The 22,652-nt window shown below is 42.7% G+C and overlaps 1 protein-coding gene across 2 annotated transcripts in view; it reads left to right on the forward strand.

The window, feature by feature from the left end:
* Window positions 1-22,652, forward strand: part of LOC122563168 (complement decay-accelerating factor-like) — a 98,250-nt gene that overhangs the window by 44,576 nt on the left and 31,022 nt on the right. Inside the window, exon 4 of one of the 2 annotated variants that reach the window (XM_043716657.1) lies at window positions 19,671-19,744. The exons of the other annotated variant lie outside the window; for it this stretch is intronic. Within the exon in view, the coding sequence (XP_043572592.1) occupies window positions 19,671-19,744 (74 nt within the window). The remainder of the gene's footprint in view (window positions 1-19,670; window positions 19,745-22,652) is intronic. 2 annotated transcript variants of the gene reach the window in all.

Below are 22,652 nucleotides of genomic sequence, written 5' to 3' on the forward strand. Positions count from 1 at the left end.
AGGTCAGGTGAATTGGCCATCATAAATTGCCCATAGTGTAAGGTGCTTTAGTCAGAGGGAAATGGGTCTGGGTGGGTTACTCTTTGGAGTGTCACTGTGGACATGTTGGGCTGAAGGGCCTGTTTCCACACTGTAGGAAATCTAATCTAATCTTAAATCTCCTCTGAACCCTTTTCAAAGCTTCCACATTCTTCCTATAATGCGGTGACCAGAACTGTATGCAATACTCCAGGTGCGGCCTTACCAGTATCTTGTACAGCTGAAGCATGACCTTGTGACGCTGAAACGCAATCCCCCTATCAATAAATGCCAACACACTATATGCCTTCTTAGCAACCCAATCAACCTGGCTGGCAACTTTTAGGGATTTATGCACCTGGACACCGAATTCTCTCTGTTCATCTACACTGCCAAGAATTTTATCATTAGCCCAATACTCTACATACCTGTTAGTTCTTCTGAAGTGAACTACCTCACACTTTTCCGCATTAAACTCCATTTGCCACTCCTCAGTCAAACTCTGCATCTTATCTATGCCTCTCTGTAACCCACAACACTCTTCGGCACAATCCACAACTCTGCCTACCTTAGTGTCATATGCAAATTTACGAACCCATCCTTCTCTGCTCACATCCAGATCATTTATAAAAATGATAAACAGCAGTGGCCCCAAAACAGATCCTTCTGGCACACCACTGATAACTGAGCTCCAGGATGGGCATTTCCCTCTATCTTCTTTCAGTCAGCCAATTTCTGATCTGATTTGCTAAATCACCTTCAATCTGTATTTTGTGCAATAGCCTATCAAATGGAACCTTATCAAATGACTTACTGAAGTCCATGTACACCACATTAACCACTTTACCTTCAACCACCTGTTTGGTCACCATCTCAAAGAACTCAATGAGGTTTATGAGGCATGACCTACCCTTCACAAAACCGTGTTGACTATCCCTAATCAAATTATTTCTTTCCAGATGCTAATAAATCCTATCTTTTATAACTTTTTCCAACAACTTATCCACAACCGAAGTAAGGCTTACTGGCCTACAATTACCAGGGTTGTCCCGACTCCCCTTCTTAAACAAGGGAACAACATTTGCTATCCTCCAGTTTTCTGGCACTACTCCTATTGACAATGATGACATAAAGATCAAAGACAAAGGCTCTGCAATCTCCTCCCTGGCTTCTCAGAGAATCCGAGGTTAAAATCCCATCCGGTCCAGGGGTCTTATCTATTTTCAGATCTTCCAAAATTGCTAAAACCTCCTCTTTGTCAACTGCAGTCCCATCTAATCTTGTAGCCAGTATCTCTGTATTCTCACTAACATTGTCCTTTTCCAATGTGAATACTGATGAAAAGTATTCATTAAGCGTTTCCCCTGTGTCCTCAGATTCCAGACACAACTTTCCAGTACTGTCTTTGATTGGCCTTAATCTTACTGTAGGTATTCTTTTATTCCTGCTATACCTATAGAAGGCCTTAGAATTTTGTTTGATCCTATACGCCAACAACTTCTCATGTCCTTTCATGGCTCTTCTTCGTCCTCTCTTTAGATCTTTTCAGGCTAACTTATAACTCTCAAGCCCCCAAACTGAGCCTTCACGTCTCATCTGTACATAAGCCTTCTTCTTCCTCTTGACAAGATCTTCAACTTCTTTTGTAAACCATGGCTCTGTCTCGACAACTACCTCCCTGCCTGAAAGGTATAAACTTATCAAAGACCCGTAGTGGCTGTTCTTTGAATAAGCTCCACATTTCAAGTGTGTCCATCCCCTGCCGTTTCCTTCCCCAATCTATGTATCCTAAATCTTGCCTTATCGCATCATAATTGCCTTTCCCCCAGTTATACCTCTTCCCTGCCCATTGCTATTGTAAACATAACCGGATTGTGGTCGCTATCGCTTACCTACCTCCAACAGTTATTAAACTGGCTGGATTCATTCCCCAATACCAAATCCAATATGGCATTGCCCCTTTTTGGTCTGTCTACATACTGTGTCAGAAAACCCTCCTGCACACATTGAACTAAAACTGACCCATCTAATCTACTTAAACTATAGTATTCCCAGTCAGTATTGGGGAAGTTAAAGTCCCCCATAACAACTACTCTGTTACTCTCGCTCCAATCAAGAATCATCTTTGCTATCCTTTCCTCTACATCCCTGGAACAATTCGGAGACCTATAGAAAACTTCCAACGGGGTGACCTCCTTTCCTGTTTCTAACCTCAACCCGAACTACTTCAGTGGATGAGTCCTCAAATGTTATCTCAACTGCTGTAATACTACCCTTGATTAACAATGTCACCCCCCTTTTACAATCTTCTCTGTACCAACTGAAACATTGCAATCCCGGAATCTGCAACAACCATTCCTGTCCCACTTCTAGCCATGCCTCTGAAATGGCCACATAATCAATATCCCAGGTACCAACCATTGCTGCAAGTTCACACCTTATTCCGGACGCTCCTGGCATTGAAGTAGACACACTTCAAACTACCTTCCTGCTTTCCCTCTTAAAAGGACTTACCTCGAGCGACCTTCATTTTCGGAAGTGGCAGGAGTGAGGACCAAGGAGTTGCCAGAAAGACAAATTTCCTCTTAAAGGGACTTACCTTGAGCGTCAGTGGCTTTCATTTTCGAAAGCAGTGAGAGCGAGAACCAGGAGGCTGCTGGAAAGGTAAATTTCCTCTTAAAAGGACTTACCTCGAGTGCCAGCGGTCTTCATTTGCAGCCGTAGCTGCAATGGTGAGAGCGAGGAGCTGAGTGGGAGCTGTCGAATTGTGCTCTGGGAAGGTGAGTGAACTGATATATTTGGGTAGCAACTGAACCCCATACACTACACATGTAATGTCTGCTACCCACCCTCCTCCTCTCACCAAACAAAAGGACTCTGTGGTGTGTTGAAAAGGTAAGGTTTTACTTTTTTTATCATATAATTGGTAAAAATAACTTTTCTTTCCTTTTTCATTTATCCAAGTTAAGACTAAGTTAAGCGTAAGATTAAAAATGGCAAGAGATCTCAGACCTGTGCTATGCTCTTCTTGCTAAATGTGGTGCTCAGGGATGCTGCTGATGTCCCTGACTCCTTCATGTGCAAGAAGTATGTCCAGTTGCAGCTTTTGTTAGACTATGTGACGGTTCTGGAACTGCTGATGGACTCACTTTGGAGCATACGCGATGCTGAGGGGGTCGTGGATGGCACGTTTAGTGAAATGGTCACATTGCAGTTTAGGATTGCTGAGGGAGAAAGGGAATAGGTGACCAAAAGGCACAGAAAGAGCAGGAAAGCAGTGCAGGTGTCCCCTCCAGTCAACTCCCTCCAAAATATGTATACCATTTTGAATACTGTTGGGGGAGATGACTCTTCAGGGGAAAGCAACAGTAGCCAGTTTCGTGGCACTGTGTCTGGCTCTGCTGTACAGAAGGGCAGGAAACAGAGTGGAAGGGCTATAGTCACAGAGGATTCAATTGTAAGAAGAGTAGATAGCCAATTCTGTGGTCGAAAACAAGACTCCCAAATGGTATGTTGTCTCCGAGGTACACAGGTCAGGGATGTCTCAGATTGGCTGCAGAACATTCTGAAGGGGGAGGGTGAACAGCCAGTTGTTGTGATGCACATAGGCACCAATGATGTAGGTGAAAAATGGGATGATGTCCTACAAGCAGAATTTAGGGAATTAGGAGCCAAGTTAACAAGTAGGACCTCAGAGATAGTAATCTCAGTATTGCTACCAGTACCATGTGTTGGAGTTGAAATGAAAGAGTAGGCAGGATGAATGCATGGCTTGCAAGATGGTGCAGGACAGATGGTTTCAGATTTTTGGGACATTGGGTCCGGTTCAGGGGGAGGTGGGACTATTACAAATTGGATAGTCTAAACCTGTCCTTGGGGGTACTGTTGCTAACGCAGTTTAATGTGGATAAATGTAGGGTTATCCACTTTGGTGGCAAGAACAGGAAGGCAGATGACTACCTAAATGGAGTCAAGTTAGGTAAAGGGGCAGTACAAAGAGATCTGGGTGTTCTTGTACACCAGTCAATGAAGGCAAGCATGCAGGTACAGAAGGTATTGAAGAAAGCTAATAGCATGCTGGCCTTCATAACAAGAGGGATTGAGTATAGAAGCAAAGAGGTTCTTCTACAGCTGTACAGGGCCCTGGTGCGACCGCACCTGGAATATTGTGTGCAGTTCTGGTCTCCAAATTTGAGGGAAGACATTCTGGCTATTGAGGGAGTGCAGCATAGGTTCACGAGGTCAATTCCTGGAATGGCAGGACTATCTTATGTTGAAAGATTGGAGCGACTGGGTTTGTATACCCTTGAATTTAGAAGACTGAGAGGGGATCTGATTGAGATGTATAAGATTATTAAAGGATTGGACACTCTGGAGGCAGGAAACATGTTTCCGCTGATGGGTGAGTCCCGAACCAGAGGACACAGCTTAAAAATAAGGGGTAGACCGCTTAGGACAGAGATGAGGAGAACCTTCTTCACCCAGAGAGTGGTGGGGTGTGTGGAATGTTCTGCCCCAGAAGGCAGTGGAGGCCCAGTCTCTGGATTCGTTTAAGACAGAGTTGGATAGAACTCTCAAGGATAGTGGAATCAAGGGTTATGGAGATAAGGCAGGAACAGGATACTGATTGAGGATGATCAGCCATGATCATAATGAATGGTGGTGCACGCTTGAAGGGCAGAATGGCCTACTCCTGCACCTATTGTCTATTGTCTTTTGTTTGGGAGGCTTTAAATGAATGTGGCAGGTGGATGGGAACTGAATGAGGAGGTTAGTGGACAGGAAGGATAGTAACTGGAGCATGTAAGGAACTAGGTAATGAAATCAGCTTGACTAAGGTTAAGAATAGACAGGAACCAGATGATGAATGCAAAGAGACTAGTGGTCTGTTTGAAGGTAAATCCACATTTGATATGTGGGAGGCTTTTAAAGAGAAGTTGATTAGAGTTCAGGAGAGACACGTTCCTGTGAAAGTGAGGGATAGAAATGGCAAGATTAGGGAATCATGGATGACAGGTGAAATTGTGAGACTAGCTAAGAGAGAAAAGGAAGCATACATAAGGTTTGTGTGACTGAAGACAGACAAAACTTTGGAAGAATATCGGGAATGTAGGACTAATATGAAATGAGGAATTAAGAAGGCTAAAAGGGGTCATGAGATAGCTATAGCAAATTGGATTAAGGAACATCCCAAAGCCTTTTATTCGTATATAAGATGCAAGAGGGTAACTAGAGAAAGGGTTGGCCCACTCAAGAACAAAGGAAGAAAGTTATTTGTGGAATCAGAGAAAATGGGTGGGATTCTTAATGAGTACTTTGCAACAGTATTCACTGAAGAGAGAGACATGGTGGATGTTGAGGTGAGGGTTAGATCAAGTCAGCATAAGGAGAGAGCAAGTGTTGGGTATTCTAAAAGATATTAAGATGGAAAAGTCCCCAGGTCCAGATGGGATCTATCCCAGGTTGCTGAGGGAAGCAAAAGAGGAAATAGCTGGGGCCTTAACAGATATCTTTGCAATATCCTTGAACACGGGTGAGGTCCTGGACGACTGGAGAATTGCTTATGTTACCTTGTTTAAGAAGGATAGCAGGGATAATCCAGGTAATTATAGACCGATGAGCCTGACATCAGTAGTAGGGAAGCTGCTGGAGAAGATACTGAGAGATATGATCTATTCCCATTTGGAAGAAAATGAGCTTATTAGGGGTAGGCAACATGGTTTTGTGCAGTGAAGGTCATGTCTTACCAACTTAATCGAATTATTTGAGGAAGTGACGAAGTTGATTGATGAGGGAACGGCATATACATAGGCTGACGGACAAGTAAAGTTGCATGGGGCCCTGGGGTGCTAGCTAGATGGATAAGAACTGGCTTAGCAACAGGAGACAGAGAGTAGTAGTGGAAGGGAGTTTCTCAAAATGGAGAACTGTGACCAGTTGTGTTCCACAGGGATCCATGATAGGACCACTATTGTTTATGATATACATAAATGGAGGAAGGTGGCATGATTAGCAAATTTGCAGAGACATTAAGATTGGTGGAGTAGCAGATAGTGAAAGGGACTGTCAGAGAATGTAGCAGATGGATAGATTGGAGAGTTGGGCAGAGAAATACCAGATGGAGTTCAATCTGGGCAAATGTGAGGTGATGCATTTTGGAAGATCCAATTTAAGAGTGAACTAAGGGCGGCACGGTGACTCAGTGGTTAACACTGCTGCCTCACGGCACCAGGGTCCTAGGGTCGATTCCAGCCTTGGGTGACTGTCTGTGTGGAGTTTGCACATTCTCCCCGTGTCTGCGTGGGTTTCCTCCAGGTGCTCCGGTTTCCTCCCACAGTCCAAAGATGTGCAGGTCAGGTGAATTGGCTATGCTAAATTGCCCATACTCTTTACGCAGAGGGTGCCTGGAATGTGTTGCCAGTGGAGTTGGTAGAGCTGGGTACGAAAGTGTCACTTAAGATGTATTTTGACAGATACATGAATGGGCAGGGCGCAGAGGGATGCAGATCCTTAGAAAATAGGCGACAGGTATAGATAGAGTATCTGGATCGGCGCAGGCTTGGAGGGCCAAAGGGCCTGTTCCTTTGCTGTAATTTTCTTTGTTCTTTGATCTGGGACTCAGTCAGTTAGCTGGTCACAGCCAATGTACTGTGCACATGGAAATAGAGGATGACTTGGTGATGGGATACTGGCCTCTGTGCTGTTATTTTAGTGGCACCTGGAGAAAATAGAATGTGACTGAAGAACATTCGCTCACAAGTCATCTTTTTGTTGGGATATGCATTTCTGGCATCATGCTTTTATTTGGGATACTTGACTCGTTTGACCCTGCCATTGAAGAGTGGGCCCAGAATATGGAAAGATTGCAAATTTCTTTCCAGGAAAATGTCATTGGGGCAGACGAAAAGCAATGATTGCTTACGGACCTGTAACATATCCGGTTATTATGGGCTTAATTTTCCCAGAGGCTGAAATCTTCCAAGAGTTGACGGATTTGGTTAAGCAGTATCACAATCCCAAATCTCCTCTAATTCTGAGACACTATCAGTTTTGTTCAAGAACTGGGGAATCAGTATTGGGATTTTTGATGAGGTTAAGATGACTGGTAGAGGCATGCGATTTTTGATTAACCCTGAATGAAATGCTGAGAAACTGGTATGTAGGATTAATGATACAACCACGCAAAAGTGAACACGAGCTGAAGTCCAACTGAACTTCAAACAGGCACTACAACTGGCTTTGTCATTAGAAAATTAGAAAAGTGAAGCGTGGAAGTGACAGGGCATCCCAATGGAAGTCGACACCCTCACTTGTCCGACTGAGCTTGGGGAACACCACTTGAGTGTAGGCAATCATAGAACCTCACACAGGGTGTATTCTGATCACTGAGACCCTAGGCCAACCCACAACAATACCCCATAACAAAGCTGAGCCTTGGCCATATGGCTAGGAAGTTCTTCAGGACCTAGGCTAGTAAGCCATTGTAATCGCTGCCAGTATATGGACTTGAGAGAGCAAGGGAGTCCTCCAAGGTCTGACTTGAGTAAGAGCATTCAGACCGGCTTCCAGGAGAGTGCACACCCTGGAATGTCAATTTACATGTGGAGTGGAGCAATTAAACTGCTTAGCAACATCTAAATGAGAGCCAATTAAAATTACTGTTTGGTTAAATGGTTACCCGGTTCTTTGGAGATCAATACTGGCACAATTGTATCAGTGGTTACAGAACCTGTCTTTAACAAGATTCACTCTGGTCTCCAACCATTAAGATTGCGCAAGACCTCAGATAGATTGAGAACATACACTGGGGAATCATTACAAATTAAGTGTATGACTTCGAGTCTGCTCTCCTATGAGAAACAGTTGGTTCAGTTTCCACTGATAGTAGTAAGAGACTCAGGCCCAAGCTTATTAGGGTGGAATTAATTGAGAAGATTCACGTTGATTGGCTCAACATTTTTCAATTAGAAAATGGCTGCCTGAGTGAAGTCCTCATCAAAAGAAGGAATTTTTCAGGAAGAGCTAAGGACTATCAAAAGGACCAAGGCGACTTTACATGTTGACCAGGAAGCAGTGCTGCGATTTTGCAAGGCCCGCTCAGGTGCCATTTGCTTTATGGGTAAAAGTAGAGGCAGAAATCAGGAGGATGAAAAGAGTGGGAATCATGAAACCAGTGCAGTTTGTGTAATGGGCAGCATTGGTCATACTAGTTGTGACGCTTGACAATTTAGTTTGCCTTTCTGGGGACTTTAAGCAAGCAGTAAATCGTTTCTCTTAGCTGGATAACTACTCAATCTTTTGCCTAGAAGACTTGTATGCAAAATTGGCAGGGGTCATCTTTTAATGAAGCTGGACATGAGCCATACCTTCCAGCAATTGCAACTGGATAAGGAGTTGGATAATTGGTACCAATTTACAAGGGTGCCATTCGGGGTATCATCAGCCTGTATCATTTTCCGGCAGGTGATGGAGAACATTTTACAACAGCTACCCCAGGTTGCTATTTATCTGGATGATGTGCTGATAACTGGGAAGACCAAAAAAAAGCACTTGGAGAAATTGGACATAGTGCTTAATTGTTTCTCCCTCACAAATGTACACATTAGAGGGGAAAAAACATGTGTTCCAGGTACTCCAAGTGACCTACTTGGGTTACAGAATCAACAAAACCGGGTTATACCTGTTGGAAACTAATGTGAGGACGATCAAAGGTACCCTGGCTTCTATGTCTGTACCAGAGCTTAAGTCTTTCCTTGTGTTGGTGACTTGGTCTCCATCTTGACATGCTTATATCTACCCTGAAAAAGGGTCAGCCTTGAAAATGGTTGTGTAGCCAAGAAATAGCCATTAGGTTAGTGAAAAAGCAGCTATTGGCATCTAATGTGCTGGCTTACTATGATCTGGTCACAGCCAATGTACTATTTACATGGAAATAAAGGGTGACTTGGTGACGGGACACTGCCTCTGTGCAGTAGCGACTGGAGAGAACAGTACATGCCTGAAGAACACCGCTTGCAATAGTCATCTTTGAGTTGGGATATGCATTTCTGGCATCATGACTTTATTTGGGAAGCTTGACTCATTTCATTCTGCCATTGAAGACTGGGTCCATTATGTGAGCCTCTTACTACAATCAGTGGTAACTGCACCATTTGCTTCTCATAGGAGAGCAGACTTGAAGTTGTACTCTTAATCTGTAATGGTTCCCCAGTGTACGTTCTCAATCTGACTGAGGTCTTAGACAAACTTAAGGGTTGGACCTTAAACCAGGGTGAGAGTTGGTGCTGACATGCAAGGCCTCCATGTACCAGGGAGTGTTTGCTCACCGGTGGACCAATGGAGAGGAATGCCTGCTAACATATGCTTCCCAGATTTTGGCTGATGCCAAGCTTGAATACGCCCAGAGAGGGAAGGAAGGTTTGGCAGTAATCTTTGGTGTGAGAAAGTTCCAACAATACCTTTACAGATTGAACTTGTCATTGTAATGGACAACAAGCTCCTGCTGGTGCTATGTAAAGAAGACAAGGCGGTGCCACCCATAGTTCTGGTTAAATTCAGACATTGAGTCCCTATTCTCAGTGCGTACAAGTACAAGTTGGAACCTATCTAGATGGCTAATATGGATGCTTTAAGGCACTTTACCTGAATGCTCGTAGCATTCATAACAAAGCCGATGAACTAATGGCACAGATAATAGTGAATAATTATGATGTAGTAGGCATCACAGAGACTTAGTTACAGGGGGGTCAGGACTGGCAGTTAAACCTCCATGGTTTTTCAACTTATCGAAAAGACAGAGAGGTGGGCAGAGGGGGTGGGGTTGCCTTGTTAGTTAAGAACAAAATTAAATCTATGGTATTGAATGACATAGCGTCGGATGATGTGGAGTCTGTGTGAGTGGAATTGAGGAACCACAAAGGCAAAAAAAACATAATTGGAGTTGTGTATAGACCTCCTAACAGTGGTCAGGACCAGGGACGCAACATGTTCAAGGAAATAGAGAAGGCATGTCAGAAAGGCAAGGTTACATTGATCATGGGAGACTTCAATATGCAGGTGGACTGGGTAAATAATGTTGCTAGTGGATCTAAAGAAAGGGAATTCATGGAATGCTTACAGGATGGCTTTTTGGAACAGCTTGTCATGGAGCCCACAAGAGAACAGGCTATTCTGGACCTAGTGCTTTGCAATGAACCAGACTCTATAAAAGATCTTAAAGTAAGGGAATCCTTAGGAAGTAGCGACCATAATATGGTAGAGTTCAGTCTGGAGTTTGAACGGGAGAAGGCAAAATCGGATGTAATGGTGTTACAGTTGAATAAAGGTAATTATGAGGGCATGAGAGAGGAACTGACTAAAATAAACTGGAACCAGAGGCTAACCGGGAAGACAGTAGAGCAAAAATGGCAGGAGTTTATAGGTATAATTGAGGACACTGTACAGAGGTTCATTCCCAAGAAAAGAAAGATTAACCGGGGAGGGATTAGACAACCTTGGCTGACAAAGGAAGCCAGGAAATGTATTAAAGAAAAAGAGAGATCCTATAAAGTGGCTAAGAAAAGTGGGAAATCAGAAGATTGGGAAGGATACAAAAGCAAACAGAAGATAACAAAGAGTGTAATAAGAAATGAGAGGATCAAATATGAAGGCAGGCTAGCCAGTAATATTAGAAATAATAGTAAAAGTTTCTTTCAGCACATAAGAAACAAACGACAGGCAAAAGTAGACATTGGGCCACTTCAAACTGATGCAGGAAGCCTAGTGATGGGAGATAAGAAACTAGCAGGAGAACTTAACAAGTACTTTGCGTCAGTATTCACAGTGGAAGACATGAGTAATATCCCAAAAATTAAAGGGTGTCACGGGGCTGAGTTGAGTATGGTTGCCATTACGAAAGAGACAGTGCTAGAAAAGTTAAAAAGTCTTAAAATTGATAAATCTCCTGGCCCCGATGGGATACACCCTAGAGTTCTGAGAGAGGTGGCTGAGGAAATAGCAGAGGCATTGGTTGAGATCTTTCAAGAGTCACTGGAGTCAGGAAAGGTCCCGGATGATTGGAAGATCGCTGTTGTAACCCCCTTGTTCAAGAAAGGATCAAGGCAAAAGATGGAAAATTATAGGCCAATCAGCTTAACCTCGGTGGTTGGTAAAATTCTAGAATCCATCATTAAGGATGAGGTTTCTAAATTCTTGGAAGAGCAGAGTCTGATTAGAACAAGTCAACATGGAGTTAGTAAAGGGAGGACAGGCCTGACAAACCTGTTGGAATTTTTTGAAGAGGTAACAAGTAGGTTAGACCAGGGAAACCCAGTGGATGTGGTATATCTAGACTTTCAAAAGGCCTTTGATAAGGTGCCACACGAGAGGCTGTTGAGCAAGGTGAGGGCCCATGGTGTTCGAGGTGAGCTGCTGGGATGGACTGAGGATTGGCTGTCTAACAGAAGGCAGAGAGTTGGGATAAAAGATTCTTTTTCAGAATGGCAGCCGGTGACGAACGGTGTCCCGCAGGGTTCGGTGCTGGGGCCACAGCTGTTCGCAATATATATTAATGATTTGGATGAGGGAACCGGGGGAATTCTAGCGAAGTTTGCCGATGATACGAAGTTAGATGGACAGGCAGGTAGTACTGAGGAAGTGGGGAGGCTACAGAAGGATCTAGACAGGTGGGGAGAGTGGTCCAGGAAATGGCTGATGGAATGTAACGTGAGCAAGTGCGAGGTCTTGCACTTTGGCAAAAAGAATAAAAACATAGACTACTTTCTAAATGGTGAGAAAATTAATAAAGCCAAAGCACAAAGGGACCTGGGAGTGCTAGTCGAGGATTCTCTAAAGGTAAACATGCAGGTTGAGTCCGTGATTAAGAAAGCGAATGCAATGTTGTCTCTTATCTCAAGAGGGTTGGAATATAAAAGCAGAGATGTACCACTAAGACTTTATAAAGCTCTGGTTAGGCCCCATTTGGAGTACTATGTCCAGTTTTGGTCCCCACACCTCAGGAAGGACATACTGGCACTGGAACGTGCCCAGCGGAGATTCACACGGATGATCCCTGGAATGACAGGTCTAACATATGAGGAACGGCTGAGGATACTGGGATTGTATTCGTTGGAGCTTAGAAGATTAAGGGGAGACTTAATAGAGACGTACAAAATAATACATGGCTTGGAAAAGGTAGATGCTAGGAAATTGTTTCAGTTAAACGAGGAGACTAGGACCCGTGGACACAGCCTTAGAATTAGAGGGGGTCATTTCAGAACAGAAATGCAGAGACATTTCTTCAGCCAGAGAGTGGTGGGCCTGTGGAATTCATTGCCACGGAGTGCAGTGGAAGCCGGGACGCTAAATGTCTTCAAGGCCGAGATTGATAGATTTTTGTTGTCGAGAGGAATTAAGGGCTACGGGGAGAACGCTGGTAAGTGGAGCTGAAATGCGCATCAGCCATGATTGAATGGCGGAGTGGACTCGATGGGCCGAATGGCCTTACTTCCACTCCTATGTCTTATGGTCTTATGGTCTAAACTGTTTTCCACACCAGATACTCCACCGGTTGTGCTTCCCCTGGAAGAGTCTGTTCTGGTTTTAAACTTTCTGGACACCCTTCTGGTCACTGCTGACAATATACAACTGTGGACACAAGACATCCTGCCCTGGCAAAACTAAACCAGCTCGTAATGGGATAATTCAGGGTCTCCAAAATGGAGATATTGATAAGAAGTTATGTCTGGTGCCAGGATTGGATACTGGCATAGCTGCACTGGTGGGCGTTGCCCAGAGTATCAACAAGGACAAAAAACTGCCACCACCTGTACCCTCATTCATGGGAATGGCCAGGTAAACCCTGGATTTGGTTACATGTTGACTATGCCAGTCCTTCCGTGGGCTGGCATGTCAACTATGCCGGCCCTTTCAGCGGCTCAATGTTCTGGGTCATTGTGGTTGGATGTGTATAAAGGTCATTCGGTAAACTCAGGTATGACAATTAAGAACTGCAAGCATTGTTTGCGATACATAGAGTTAGAACATAGAACACAGAAAAGTACAGCACAGAACAGGCCCTTTGGCCCACGATGTTGTGCCGAGATTGAATCCTGATGTCAAATATAGTAACTTAACCTATGCACCCCTCAACTCACTGCTATCTATGTGCATGTCCAGCAGTCACTTAAATGTCCCCAATGACTCTGTTTCCACCACCACAGCTGGCAACGCATTCCATGCATTCACAACTCTCTGCGTAAATGACCTACCTCTGACGTCTCCTCTATACCTTTCCCCTAATATCTTAAAATTATGACCCCTCGTACCCATCAATCCTGCCCTGGGGAAAAGTCTCTGGCTATTGACTCTATCTATTCCTCTCGTTATTTTGTACACCTCGATCAGGTCTCTCTTCCTTCTTCTCTCCAGAGAGAAAAGTCCGAGCTTATTCAACCTTTCTTCATAAGGCAGGTAGCATCCTGGTAAACCTTCTTTGCGCCCTCTCCAAAGTCTCTGTATCTTTCCTATAGTCGGGCGACCAGAACTGGACAGGATATTCCAAATGTGGTCTCACCAGGGACTTGTAGAGCTGCAGCAAAACCTCGCGGCTCTTAAACTCAATCCCCCTGTTAATGAAAGCCAAAATAACATATGCTTTCTTAACAACCCTATCCACTTGGGTGGCAACTTTGAGGGATCTATGTACTTGCACACCCAGATCCCTCTGTTCCTCCACACTGCCAAGAATCCTGTCTTTAATCCTATATTCAGCATTCGAGTTCGACCTTCCAAAATACATCACTTCGCATTTATCCAGGTTGAACTCCATCTGCCATTTCTCAGCCCAGCTCGGCATCCTGTCTATGTCACGCTGCAGCCTACAGTAGCCCTCTATACTATCGACGACACCTCCAACCTTTGTGTCATCTGCAAATTTACTAACCCACCCCTCAAACTCTGTATCCAAGTCATTTATAAAAACTACAAAGAGCAGAGGCCCAAGAACAGAGCCCTGCGGGACCCCACTCAACACTGACCTCCAGGCAGAATACTTCCCATCTACAACCACTCTCTGCTTTCTGTCAGCCAGCCAATTCTGAATCCAGATAACCAAATCTCCCTGTATCCCATACTTCCTGACTTTATGAATGAGCCTACCATGGGGAACCTTATCAAATGCCTTGCTGAAGTTCATATACACCACATCCACTCCTCGACCGTCGTCGACCTGTCTTGATATCTCCTCAAAGAACTCAATAAGATTTGTGAGGCATGACCTGCCCCTCAAAGCCATGCTGAGTACATTTAATCACACTATGCTTTGCCAAATAGTCATAAATCCTATCCTTCAGAATTCTTTCCAAAACTTTGCTGACCACAGACCTAAGAGTGACTGGTCCGTAATTGCCAGGGATTTCCCTGGCTCGTTGCAGAGCACCAAATCAAAAATGGCCTCTCCCCTCGTCTACATACTGAGTAAGGAAACCATCCTGAACACATCTGACAAAAACGGCTCCATCCAAACCATCTACATTTAGGAGGTTCCAGTCGATATTGGGAAAGTTGCAATCACCCATAACACCAACCCTGCTACTTTTGCATTTTTCCAGAATCTGCTCACGTATGAGATCTTCAATCTCTCTACTGCTATTAGGTGGTCTGTAGAAAACCCCCAATGTGGTGGCTGTTCCCTTGCTGTTCCTAACTTCCACCCATACTGACTCAGTAGACAAACCTTCCTCAATAACCTTTGTTTCTGTAGCTGTGATGCACTCTCTGATTAGCAACGTTACACCCCATCCTCTTTTTCCACCCTCCCTGTTCTTTCTAAACATTCTAAACCCTGGAACATCAAACAACCATTCCTGCCCCTGTGAAACCCACGTCTCTGTTATGGCCAAAACATCGTAGCCCCAAGTATTGATCCATGCTCTAAGTTTTTCACTCTTCTGGAAGTCAAGGACAATGGGACATTTTTCACCACCAGGAAATTTGACTATTTCCTAAAGTCGAAAGGCATTTGACATGATCAGACAGCTCCATCCCATCCATTGTCCAGTGGTCTGGTGGAAAGATTGGTCCAAACATTGAAGGCCAGCTTAGAGAACAGCTTCACCTGATACTAAGCTGTTTGGGTCCTATTCAATTTCAAGACCTTCCCTCTCACAAATACAGAGATAACTCCAGCAGAGTGGGTGAACCAGATTAAACCTGATATTCCCAGACCTGGGGGCACAGTGGGGTGATGAGGGTGAAATGCCAGCAGGAATGCCAATATCAGCCACACGCTTCCTCTGAGCAAGAGAGACAGTTTACTTCAGTGGATGAAGTTTGGTACTGGAATCATTGTAATGGTCCTGCATGGCTACAAGATGAGGCCGATGCAAGATCCTGTGACATACAAAGTTCGGGTTGGTGAGGTGGTCCTGATGTGAATCACTGAAAGCTACTTCCTTTCAAATGAACAGGAGCAAAACATACCTGACCCCTCAGAACAGGCAGAAGACCTCTCAAAGACCATGGGTTCTCCTTCTTCGTCGAGCATCAAGGAAACTTGAGTCTAAGGTGGATGCAGTCTCAATACTGTTACCACTGGAAGAAGAAAAAAGAAAACTTTTGTGAGATGCTCCATATGCAAGACGCAACAATCCGTCTGGCACATTCAGCCTATTTCCAAGTCTGAGTCAGAGGAACCAGATCTCGGGTGAAAACATTCCAGGAGAAGCTACTAGAGAAAGACCAGGCCTACATTCCTGAACTTACTGGGGGAGGGATCTAGTGATTGGAACAAGATGGGTCTCATTGACTATAAGATCCTTGATTGGGGGTTGATAACCTGGTTGAAACTTTATTGCTGGAACAGCACAGCAGGTCAGGCAGCATCCAGGGAACAGGAGATTCGACGTTTCGGGCACAGGCCTTTGATCTCCAGCATCTGCAGACCTCACTTTCTCCCCGGTTGATAACCTGGGCCAACCAGAGAGCCCTGGGTGACAGGTATGATCAAAGGATTCCGAGGTACTGACTCCAAGCTGGCTAATCACAGCTATTATGCACATGTAAATCAAGGGTGATTTGCTGACGGGATACTGGCCTCAGTACAGTTATTTCAGTAAAGAAGGTGCTTAATAAAAAGAATATTATTGTCTCTGCACAATGGAGAACCCAGATACTCAGGGATTTAGGCTATCTATCTGAGAATTGATGCGTATTTGCACAAAAGCATGCTTTGAACCTGTGATCCCATTTTCACAAGGCACTTAAAGACATCAAGCAACCAAGGGTCCAAAAAGGACATTCTAAATTGGCTCACAGCTGGAGAAACCAGGCCCAACAGCCATTTGGCCAACAAAATTAAACAGAAGCCAACACGTTTCGGCTGCAGAGAACATTGGAAACAAAGGTCAAAGGTTCAGAGAGATCCCTTTACAACTGGCCTGAATGCTGTTTATTGGAGGAGTATCGAGTAGACTTTCTGATACATTGCCCTCCAGCCAGTGCACTTTGCATGTCCCCAGCATGTCAACAGTGAAAGGTATTGGTGCGACCCAATTGGATGCTTTGAACCCCACTCATGATCCCATTGGCCAAATGTTATAGAACATTTCGGGAGGCCTGGCTGAGGGGATAAAACCACATTCAGAAGCCTCCAGATCATCGAAGATTCAAAGCAAGACTGCTGGTGGAAGAACATGTAGCAACCCAACAAGATCCAGGAGAAGAAATGCACTGAACTGTGAGACGCAATTTCATGGAAGAGACCCAGCCCTATTTTGGGGAAGAAGGCTCCAACAGCCAGCACAAACAAGTAGATTGTTGGGGTAATATCCTTTCTCAGACAGATAGAGCTAGATAGAGAGTGAATGTGATGGGAATTTGAGAAATGCTGACATGATATTTTAAGAAATATTTTGTTAATAAAATTGAAATCACCTGCAATCTGAATTCTGTGTCCCTTGTCTGCCTCACCAACGAGAGCACTAGAATAAAGTACTTTAAATAATAAACTGGTTGAAGTGTCCACAGCATGGACCACAATATTCTCCCAAATGAAAACAATAAAGTTAAAGTATCACATGTATCACAGATACCCATTTAATAGATTGTATACAACCAGTAGTCAAACTACAACACAGATTACAAAACTGGCCAGATATTGTGCACTCACAAGTGTCAGACTGAGACTGTGAGTAGAGGATAAAATAATTCATTATATATACTTTGTTTTTCGGTTTATATCACACCAAAAATAAATTGATCTATATTTTCTTTGTGTTAGATCTTGAGTTGCAGTTATATTCACAAAGTGATCTTGTGCTTAGAAAGGTTGAAGACTACTGGGTTCGCGTGATTGATAGCAGAGAGATTAAATGGTTGATGTCATAATGACAGTTCTCAGTGAAAACATTAAGGAAGAATAAAATGCTAGAGGGAGGGGTCCAGATGGAGTAAAACACAGGAGTTGGGTGAAAGTTTCTATTTGGGACAGAACTCTTGGTCAAAGAAATGAGCATGAAGGGACTGGTGATGGAAGTATGGCTCAATCTGATGTCCAGTTTCTGATTCATAAAGAGATCATTGATTCATAGAATTCCTTCAGTGCAGAAAGAGTTACTATTCAGCCCATCAAGTTTGCACTGACCCTCTGAACACCATCCTACCTACAACCAACTCCCCCCAAACTATCTCATAACCTTGCATTTACCATGGATAATCCACCTAGCCTGCACATCCCTGGAGACAATGGGAAAATTTAGCATGGCCGATTCACCTAACCTGCAAATCTTTGGTCAGTGGGAGGAAACCGGAACATCCAGAGGAAACCCATGCAGTTACAACGAGAATATAGATGGTTGTACAGAATGGAGTTGAGTCCTTTGTTAAAGACAGACTGTTCAATATCAGAGAGGAGAAAATCTGAAAGTATTGCAAATTCATAGCAAGGGGTGAGTTGCAAAAAAGGATGGGCTCAAAGGGAAGTGAAAGAGAAGAGATATTTGGAGAGCATTAGTTGCCATAACATTGAAAAAAGAGATTTTGGATGAATTAAAGCATAAGAGAATTTCTGGTGTACCTTTCAATGTAGGACAAATGTCTTTGTGCATATCAATGAGTGTTCTTACATCGGCCTCCCTTTATCTGAGTCTCCTGAGAGCAAATGTGCAACTCTCCCTTGGGCAAGCTTTACCTGAGCAATCCTTCTCCTTGCTTTCCCTGTAAGCTACTGGTGTCCAATGATTCATTATATGCAGATTCAAATTTATGCTATCCCCTAAAGTAACAGCTATGTCAAAGACTGAGTGGTGGCTGTGAAATCAAGTCATTGCATTTTTTTTCATCAATCTGTTGTTCCTCTTAGATATCATGCTTCTATAGCATCACTTGTCAAGGTGCCCATTTGTTGGCATTGAAAAAGAGGAAATCACAAAGTAATTTTGTGGTCAGAGAATTAGGGAATGCAAGAGTTGGATGCTTCTATTATCTGCAGTTTATAAACCAGAAGAATTTATGGAATATAGGGAAGTGGAAATTGAGATGGTTGAATATATAGGAACATCAGTGGTTCAATCCTGCCACAAGCATGACAGCATTCATGGCTGTTTCAATGATGATCAGCACTGTAACCTCCATCGGGGGTAGACATGGAACTACACTGTCCCAAGCTGTTAGGTATTGCTGCCTGCAACGGATGCCACCTAGCGCCTTCAATAAAGATAGAAATATAACAGTAAATGTGGTAAAGTGTGCGACTTTCCTGTCTATTATATATACATTACAACAGAAACAACATTTCAATTTAGCTGTCAATGTTGGAAAATGTATGAAAGGTCCTACATAAAAATAAAAATAAACATCACAAAAGGAAGCCATTCAGCCCTTTATGTCCAACTCACTCTTGCACTTTTTACACACACCACTGCATTTTTTCTTCAGCTGATTATCTGAATCCCATTTGAAAGCCACAATTGAAACCTCCTCCCCCACACCCTCATTTCTTAAATTTAGGGAATGCAAGAGTTGGATGCTTCCACTATTTGCAGCTTATAAATCAGAAGAGTTTGTGGAATGAAGGGAAGTGGAATTTGAGATGGTTGAATATGTAGGAACATCTGTGGTTCAATCCTGCCACAAGCATGACAGCATTCATGGGTATTTCAATGATGGTCAGCACTGCAATCACCATCGGGGTGTAGACATGGAACTGCACTGTCCCAAGCTGTTAGGAATTGCTGCCACATAACTCCTTCAATAAAGATAGAAATGTGTCAACAAATGTGGTAAAGTGTGGGACCTTCCTATCTATTATATATATATATTACAATAGAAACAACATTTCAATTTAGCTGTCAGTGATGGAAAGTGTATGAAAGGTCCTATATAAAAACAAAACCACATCACAAAAAGAAGCCATTCAACACTTTATGTCCAACTCACTCTTGCACTTTTCATGCACACCACTGCATTTGTTTTTCTTCAGATGATTACCTAAATCCCGTTTGAAAGTCACAATTAAATTTTCCTACCTCACATCCTCATTTCTTAATTTTATTACTTTTGAATCTGTCTCCTTATTGTCACATTTTGTCACTGAAATCGAATTTGAACTTAAATTTCCTGAATGAAAACTGCTTTCAATTTCCCTTTTACACTGTGGATTGTTGTCCTCTCTGTAGGTACCAGTTGGTTGGTAAGCCATATCGGCTTTGTACAGCTTTCGGTTGGGGTGGCCAGGTCCCAACATGTGACCGTAAGTTAGAATTCCATCTTTCTTAAGAGCTGTAGGTTTTGTTTTGTATGTTTTACCGGATACATACTATCCAACTAGTATAATTTTACAGAATATTATTTTATTTAACTCGTGGTAAACGAGGTTAGATTATTTTTCTTCCCTGCTTTGAAACTAAATGCTCATTAGCCATTGGGTTAGGGACAGGAAACGCAGATACCATTAACATACAACTTTCCTATCTATCGTGAAGGGCTGTGTGATCATGCCAGCAAAGTCTTTGAGAAATAAAGGAGAGCTGGGGCCAATCTCATGAGTACAAAGATCTATTGGTATTTCCTCATTTCTATTCCAGGCCTTGTCCACTGCCCTTCCTCCCACGGAAGTCACAAATGGCATCCAATATGACTGTTACCATATTTCTTGTGTTATTGTTCAGCAACGTGGACTGAGTGGCATGAATCTATCTGAAATTCTTATCCAGATTAATCTAACAACTCAGACTACAGAGTGCAGTTATGGACAAGTAAATCCCTTTCTGTAACAAGTTTCTGTTGAAGTGTACATTGCAATGGTCATGAAGATTCCATTCTAATAGGCAGCTTATTAGCATATCCAGTACTTAAAGTGACACAGCTCTTAATAGCTTTACACATCACCTTTTTTTCAAGATAAAATTACATTAACTAGAAAAAGAAATGAATATACATTAGGGTAGTTGCAAAACTAATTGAAACATGTTTAATTTAAAAATCTGAAAGTCTGCATAACAACAGTGGTTTGACATTCCTTCTAGATCTTACGATGGTATAACTTTTCAGAGATTTAGACTTCACAATTGGATGTTCTCAGCTTGAATGTGTGTTCATGTCTTGCATATTGTCATTGTATTGGTTGTTGAACTTATGATTCAAACATTTTTTTCATGTCTGTGTACAATTTGAGGTATGCACAGTTTATTTAGTTTCTATTCTTCCTTAATGTTCTTTTCAGTGTCATAACATCATTGGATTTGGCTTACTGCACACTTGGGATATATCTGAGAGTAACTGTGTTCCCTGTGTAGGATGTAAGACACTGATCTTCTGTTCTACAAGCAGATAATAGACTCTGTACCTGCATGTTGGTCAACCATCATCTTCATTCTCCCATGTTTTTCGAGAAGGTCATCCTGTGTCTCTGAAAACTTGGATAGATGATGGCTTAATGGTGTTATCTTCCAAACATGATCTGTGCTTATGATGGTAAGATCATGTCTAGGGGTGTAGCTGTTCTTGCAACATAGAGGAAGGTAGCTGAACCAGATCAGCCTCTCACCTCTGTATTTGCTACACAGTAAAATTAAAATCTTCAAAGACTCTCAAAATTGACCCCAGTGATTCCTAACCAGACTTTAGAATACAATAACTTTAGTCGAGCAAAATGAAACAAGAAAGAAATCTAGCTGGTATACGCAATAAACAGAAAAACATTTGTTTTCAGCCTAATCTACACATAATACAGACGTACAAAGAAACACATATAAGAGATAAATAAGAGAAAATAACAAAACTGTCCAAATGACTTAAGTGGTTTTCACAATGCAGTGTTCACCAGGCATAACTGATAGTTTCCTGGTTGATTGTCTGAAGCTGTTGACCACGGTCAGTTCACTCAGAAAAAGACAGTAATACTTATAACTTAGTTTTCTATTCTCTGAGCTTCTAAGAACCGCTCATGAGAAACTGTGACATGGAGGTGCCAATGTTGGACTGCGGTGGCCAAGGTTAGAAGTCAGATGACACCAGGTTATAGTCCAATAGGTTTATTTGAAATCATAAGCTTTTGGAATGTTGCCCTTTGTCAGGTGAAATGATCATCTCCTCCACAAGGTCCCAGTTACCAAGCAACATCTGTAATCTGCTTGAGCATAGTATATTTTTCCAGAGTTTCTGGAACCATTTTCCAGATACTGACCTTGTTAACAGCTGACTTCTGCTAACTGTTTCAATCTAGTGCTCTTCCCTGGTGACAAAGCATCTGAAAAACCTTTTGATTGGGAACCAACCTGCAATTAACTTTCAGGACTGGTGTCACACATAAACTGAAGCTTGTTTGGTCTGTTCGCCTTTAACATAAGCTGTTACCACAGTCCAAAAGTCATCTTTAGCAGACAATTTGCAGTTCACAGCTCCAAACTATAATTGATAAACAAATTAAATAAAAATAATGAAAAAATCAATGAGGGCTGTAGTATTGTTAGATGTAACAAAGCAGCACAAACATTTTATATAAAGCCCTGCACTTATTGATGACAGTGTGAACCATTTGTTTAGTCTTGAAACCATTGGATCTGGGATAATGTTGTGACATTGTCACATATGTTATGCCCCATTTTTGACACATTTCCCTGAAAGCTCTATCAGTATACAGTGGCTCATTACCAATATGATGTCTGAAGGTGAACCAAACAGATTGAATACTGCATTCATTTATCTGCCATGGGTGTGCTTGAAGTGTCCTTTGATTGACAATTGAACATTTGGAAAAGTTAAAATAACTAGCAGAAGAACATCAACTCTGCTTGGTAAATAAATCTGTAGTATTCGTAGACAAAGGTGTCCTTTTAGTGTTGTAAAGATTCTTTGTGTTGCAGTGGTTGCTGGCTTGAGCTTATACATCCTCACTGTCTTCCCTATGTTGTTGTTGATCCCTTGTCATTAAACATTAGTCTGTGCCGGGCATCTTGTTCACTCTGTACCTGTATGTGATCGATAGAACTGTGACAATATAATCTGGCAAAGAGTTTCAGGTACAAACACTTGTTTTCCTTTACAAACTGTGGGCTGAATCTTACTTTTTTTTTTGGCAAATTGCAAGTTGCTTCAAGTGATGGAGTGATTCTTGCTGTAAGACCAAGCAAGTTTTCTGATTTTATTTTACCAAACTC

This window comes from Chiloscyllium plagiosum, chromosome 26 (assembly GCF_004010195.1).
Source record: "Chiloscyllium plagiosum isolate BGI_BamShark_2017 chromosome 26, ASM401019v2, whole genome shotgun sequence".
NCBI lineage: Eukaryota > Metazoa > Chordata > Chondrichthyes > Orectolobiformes > Hemiscylliidae > Chiloscyllium > Chiloscyllium plagiosum.